We start from the raw sequence: 6,000 nt of genomic DNA, 5'->3' as shown, positions 1-6,000 counted from the left end.
GCTATGCTCTGGTATAAGCATTAGAGCTCATCATGGTTTATTGAATTAACAGGGTTCAGTATTATGTTGATCAGCTGCTACAAGACATAGTGAAGCATCTAACTCATGTACTTTCCCTCTTTCTGCATGATTAAGAGAACCTCTCCTGAATTTAGTTTCACTGTTAAAGAGTATCCACTTTTTGTTACATTCAAAGCAGGTATCCTGGTTTAAAATGAACTGTAGTCAATTTCTTAAAAAAGACAAACCACAGGTGCAAAAGCTGGCTTGTTTAATCATTGTTTGTTTTAAAGTAGGATCCTGCCCAATCAACAGCCTCCTAGAAAAATGTATTGGACAATCATGATAGAAAGCATACTATAATTAACTCAATGCTGTATCAGTGAAAAGGCAGAATCACAAATATTGTCAAATATCTTTATTTTTTAAATATTTGTGTCAAAGGCTTTTCAAGGGAAACAATTTCAAGTGGGTACGTTTTTAACCTACATATAACATTTCAGTTATGTATTTAATACAGAAATTCTTTGACAAATAATACCACCTTTAAAATAGTGCAAGAACCTGGGCAACCTCTCCCATAATAAAATTTGATACACACACTAATAATAAATTACTAGTCTCCAGTTTAAAAATATAATAGTTCTATTGCTTCAAAACATTTATCATCACCTATTCTGCTTTATCTCTGCCATTCACCAGTAGTGCACAGGCTGTATAAAAGTATCTTTACATAACCCAGAAGAAGCAAAATAGAAGAGGACCAAGGGGTTGATTTAAATGTACACATTCAGTGCCATCAAGCACATAACTGCACATATTTAAGTTAGTAGCACTGACACAAGATGAGAAGAAATGAGTTGTGTTTTCCTTTGAAGCCATGCTCAGTGGGAGCCAGATGTGAGTGTCTGCCCAGGTAGACTGGTGGCAGATGGAAGCAGAGGCTGGTTTCGGCTGCACTGCAGTTAGGTGGATGTACGTAAGTAGCCATATTACCTAGCAGGAAAAGTGAAGAGTATAGGCACAATGCACTGGTGGAAATGTCTTTTAGCACAAGCCCCACTGAGAGAAAAATGCACAATTACCAATCAGTCAATGGGGCTTATATAGAAGACATTGTCCATCAATTGTGCTAAGTGTCAGCCGTCTCTGAACAGTAGAAGATTCCTATATAACAAAAAAAGCAGTATAACCAAAATATATAGCAAATGGATGACTACATAGAACCTCATGAATACCTTTCAAAGTAGTTGAGTATATTCTAATTAGCAGGTCATTATACTGTTTTGTGGGACCTACATTTTAAGGACTGTTCACTTCCTGCTGGGCCCTGAGGACCATATCTTTACCAAGCACAGTCTATTCTTAATTTCTTTCCCCTTGAGTCTGAGTCCTGCTTCTCACCCCTCTCCTGGTATAATTACAGGAACCAAGTAGTGAGTGAATAGCCCCTTTAACATAAAGTCATGCATGCGTAGTCTGTAGGATAAAATATATACAAGATGGAAGAGCAGCTTTTCAATGTGTATGTAAAATGTGCAGCATATCAAACAGTCCAGATAAAAGACTGACTTTATCCCATGCAAGTCTGCATAGTTTATATGCCATCCTACAAGCATCAACAGAATGCATGCAAGAGGCAATTCCAAAACGAAGTTGCTTAAAGATCAAAGTCTCTCTTAAGGCTCTCCAGGTCTTCTAAAGAAAATTGTTGGGTTCGCTCTTTGGAAAGGGAATCAAACAGCTGTTGAACCTGTTCCACTTCATTCCTACTAAGCAGTGAGCACACCAGCTGAAAAGGAAAAAATAGTGTGGTTAATAACAATTAGAAATGGTATTTGTCTAAATGCCTAGTTAATGCTAGTATTTAAGAAGTATTTCATTTAGGGTGTACATTGTCAAAGAATTTACACTAAGACATTAGTTGCTCACCTTAAACCTTTCTGCTTTACTCAGGTGGACAAGATGCTGATACACTCGGCCGGAGTCCTGGCAAAATACATCAGACTGCAGGGCTTGGATAAAGATTAGAAAAATATCTCCTTCTAGTTTGTTGCTTAGAAGTACTGGCAAATCTTTTGGCTCAATCATTGTTAAGAGCTCTGCACAAGCAGTGATGTCTTTATTGGCATTCACAACATTGATAATCTGACCAAATTCATAGGCATTTGATGGCTTAGAAATTATTAGTTTTTCTGAGCTATTCATTGGCACTCTCATTTTAAGCTCTTCTTTAGCACTGTGGTAATTTCCTGTAGCATTCTCTGAAGCACGGGTCTCTCCATCTTCCTCTTCCTCACATTCATTCACCTTCACAAAGAAATAACCAATAATCCAGTTGGGTTTAATGTATGTATAACACATGTGACATTTCATAATTATAAGAAATTATCCTCACCACCAGAGTAATACTTAAAATTTAGTGCATAATAATCAGCATTTCATTCCATCCTGGACCCCACTATACCCTCTACCAAAATGGCATCTTAAGTTCAATGGTGTATCCTGTTTACATGTGCAGTTCATAGCTGACCACATAGATGAGGCTGATTGTATGGTTCTTTAGTAACCACCCTCTCAGTGGAGAGTATGGAAAAGACCCATGTGATTGGTCATATAGTCATGTTCTTTGCCTGCACACTGCTGCAGTGTGGGATCCCTATACATGGAAGTAACTCCCTTACTGCTGACTACACTACTGAAAGGGTCTATATTTATGCAGATGTTTAGCTTCTTGCACAGTTGAATGAGAGAAGTCATGAGGAATTGTAAGTTTCAAGATTACTTCCAATTCATGGAAGCGAAGCTGTCTTTGTCTATGTCTAGCAGCAATTATCTGCATTCGAACCAGGTTCCTGTGTGCAAAGCTGCTGTCGCAAGAACACAACTTCACCGGGGTGGGGTGGGGGACACACCTTATGTCTAGCTATCTACTGTAGGATGCAGTATCAATGTACGACAACAGCACTTAAACAGTAAGAGAATTCACTCAGAAGCCCCACCTCCCATCCCACCTGAACACTGATCTGCTACTGTGGAAGCCAGAAAGAGAGAGAAGGGGCCCTGGGCAGAGTCTAGGACATTTCCCTCCAGCTCCCATCCTGCCCCACAGCTGATCTGGGATTTTGCCCCCAACTTCAATTGGTCAGCAAAAACCTTGACCCAATAGCAAGTGCACAGCTTTCTGCTCCCGATTCTCAGACATGGATTCCATCAATAATTCTCATCCCTGTATATAGGTTTAAGTCATTCATAAATAAAATAAAATAAAATAAAAGCATTAATATCTAGACATAGGAATTCCCCACAACTGTCTTTATTTTCCATTGATTCATATACTGCATATCTCAGCAATGAGGTAATTTCAGAAATTTCTGTGGCTGAGAAAGGCAATGTACAAATAATTGCTTTTCAGAGAAGCAAAGAAAATGGGAATTTAATTTACTTTATAGTACCCTTGTTGATTTCAAAAGTGCAACTGTTTCAAAATTTGAAACCAGAATTAGATTAACACTATGAATTGACCAGGCTGTTAAGCTTAAAGAAAATATACTCTGGCTGCAATTCACAAGCAAGACTATAAACTAGCTTACTAGAATCCCTTAGGAGACAGCAAACAACCTGCTACCTCCCCTTGCTGCTGCTTTTGCCAGCTAAGCTGGGGTCCTCCTCCCTACCTCACACAGGCCATCAGATCCAAGTGCCCTGAAAGGAAGAACAACAGGACCATCTGCCCTGAGGAATGATGGCACCATCTGCACCCCCTAAACTTTCCTGCAGCTGCAGTAGTGACAAGAAACTGGCAGGTTTCAACTAGGCCCCACCTTGTAAGACCATCAACTTCCAGCTGCATTACAGCCATTTCGTGGAAGGTCAGGTGGTGAGCCTGGTCTTTAACAGTGAGCAGCCCATTTCCCAAACAGCTGGCCATTGTAAGAACCGTTTAACATTAAGAATTGGTGGTCTTGTTTTCCTTTCCCCTCCTTTCCTCGTGTCATATATTTTAGATGGTAAGCTGCCCTTGAAGACTTTCCGGCTGAGGAGCAGGGTAGAAATGCTTGAAAGAAAGAAAGAAAGAAAGAAAGAAAGAAAGAAAGAAAGAAAGAAAGAAAGAAAGAAAGAAAGAAAGAAAGAAAGAAATTCCTATTGTGACTACTGAACAGGAAGTGATCAATGGGTTGCCATTAACTTTAATGTGATATATACAATATGTGATATTCAGTGATACTGATGACTAGCCGCATTATAACAATCAAAAAAGATCCTTCTAGTGGAACATGGTTCAGAAAATTTAAAGCATGATCCGCAAGCATGTAGACTAGCTGGATTCGACCTCTTTTTACACTGTTTTCTCAGAAGAGAGGCCCCCAAACATTGGATGTACACACCCACACCCACACACCCTTGACACAACATGCAAGTGAAGTTAGCTACAAAAAAGTGTTTGGAAGCTATAACCACAGCTCAGAGTATAATTTAGCAATTTCATTTTTTGTAATGGAATACCTCTTCAATTTCAATTTTTCTCCTTTGCTTCTGTTTTGTGTTTTCTGTAACTTCATTTTTGAGTTTCAGCAACCGAGTTGTTTCCTGCAACTCCTTCTTTGCTTCATCAATACTTGGATCTATTAGAAGAACTTTATTCAAATCATCAATACTAGCTTCGTAGTTCTGAAATTAAGAAAAATCAATTATTAGCTTTAAAAATGGGATAGCTTTGAAAAGGTCATGATACTTACAAATACTCAGCAAAATAAATAAGACCACAAGACCTTGTAATAAGAATTTGGACTAAGTTTACTGCAATTGTAGATGTTTCCTGAGAGCTAGAGTAGTGGTTGAATCCAGCAAGGCACTTTTTAGGAATTCACCACTGTGGTGAGGGAATGAATTGTTATGCAGACTTCTGGCTGTCAGGTGTCAGTGAGGAAAAGGATGCTTGCTTCTGTCCTTTGCCCAGAAACATTATGAGGGAGGACTCCTTTGATTTTGGCAGAGGTTCCTAACAGTGGTTCCCAAACAGTGCCACAAGATAAAAATTGAAATAAAATAAATAAAAAGATTGAGGCAGTTATTTATGCAAAGAATCAACAAGAACTGGAAGGGACACATTGCAGCCAAGCAATTTTTATTCCTCCAGTTCTTTTGACTCAGGCGTAGGCAACCTGGTGCATTTGCTTGGTGCCCACCGAGGTGCCCTACCCTCTCCATTTATAGGGGAAGGCAACAACTGTTCTTACTGGCAGCTGAGACTGCTTGAAAGCAAAGTAAGGGCCTCCAGCTGCTGCCATCTTCACTCTCTGTGCATGGGGCTCAGAGATGTTCTTCGGGAATGTAGCTGGCAGGCAGCTATGGGCTGATGCTTTCCTCTGCAGTGTCCCCAGACATCAAGAAAAAGGGGACTTGTTTGCTTTGCTGGGGATGCTAAAGAGAGAGCCAGTGAGAGCAGGGGAGGGGGCTATGTAGGGCAGCAGTAAGGCAGCTGGGGTTCAGGCAGCCAGCAGCGAGAGTGGTAGGGAGAGCAGTAGGAAGACGTTGGGGTGTGAGGGAGCCAGCTACGAGCGCCTGGGGGGCTATCGGGGAGGGTTGTGTGCTTGTATGTCTGAACGGATGATGGTGCACGTGTGTGGGAAAGACAAAGGTGTTCAGGGGGATTTTGGAGCAATCCTGAAAAACAGTGTGTTCTTGTGCGTGCTTGCAGTGAGGAAGAGGAACTGGGGTGCGTGACTACATGCATGCATGGTGGATACATAGGGTGTTTGTGCCTGTGCATGGATGGATGAGGACATGGGGTGTGCATATATGTGTGGGTGCTGATCCAGAGCAAGAGAGAAAGAAATGTGTGGGGGTGGGGGGATGAGTTAGCAGGCAGGGGTGGGCAGAGGAAAAGAGTTTGCCTTCTGTGAAAGCGATTCAGTTGGGTGCTGAAAACTGTGGGTTCAAAGGAGTTGTTTAGTGTGTTGGGGCTGAGAGCCCACCTTTTGGGCAGATTACTTGTCC

At 41.0% G+C, this 6,000-nt stretch overlaps 1 protein-coding gene across 1 annotated transcript in view; it reads right to left on the bottom strand.

The window, feature by feature from the left end:
• Window positions 1-418: 418 nt before the first annotated feature.
• SPAG1 (sperm associated antigen 1) overlaps window positions 419-6,000 on the bottom strand; it is a 44,112-nt gene continuing 38,530 nt past the window's right edge. Inside the window, exons 16-18 of the mRNA XM_063131001.1 lie at window positions 4,507-4,671; window positions 1,933-2,310; window positions 419-1,792 (exon numbers count right to left, since the gene is read on the bottom strand). Coding sequence (XP_062987071.1) covers window positions 1,661-1,792; window positions 1,933-2,310; window positions 4,507-4,671 — 675 coding nt within the window. The 3' untranslated portion in view covers window positions 419-1,660. The remainder of the gene's footprint in view (window positions 1,793-1,932; window positions 2,311-4,506; window positions 4,672-6,000) is intronic.

The sequence above is a fragment of the Elgaria multicarinata genome, chromosome 7 (assembly GCF_023053635.1).
Source record: "Elgaria multicarinata webbii isolate HBS135686 ecotype San Diego chromosome 7, rElgMul1.1.pri, whole genome shotgun sequence".
NCBI classification, from domain to species: domain Eukaryota; kingdom Metazoa; phylum Chordata; class Lepidosauria; order Squamata; family Anguidae; genus Elgaria; species Elgaria multicarinata.
This window is presented reverse-complemented; position numbering and strand designations above follow the sequence as displayed.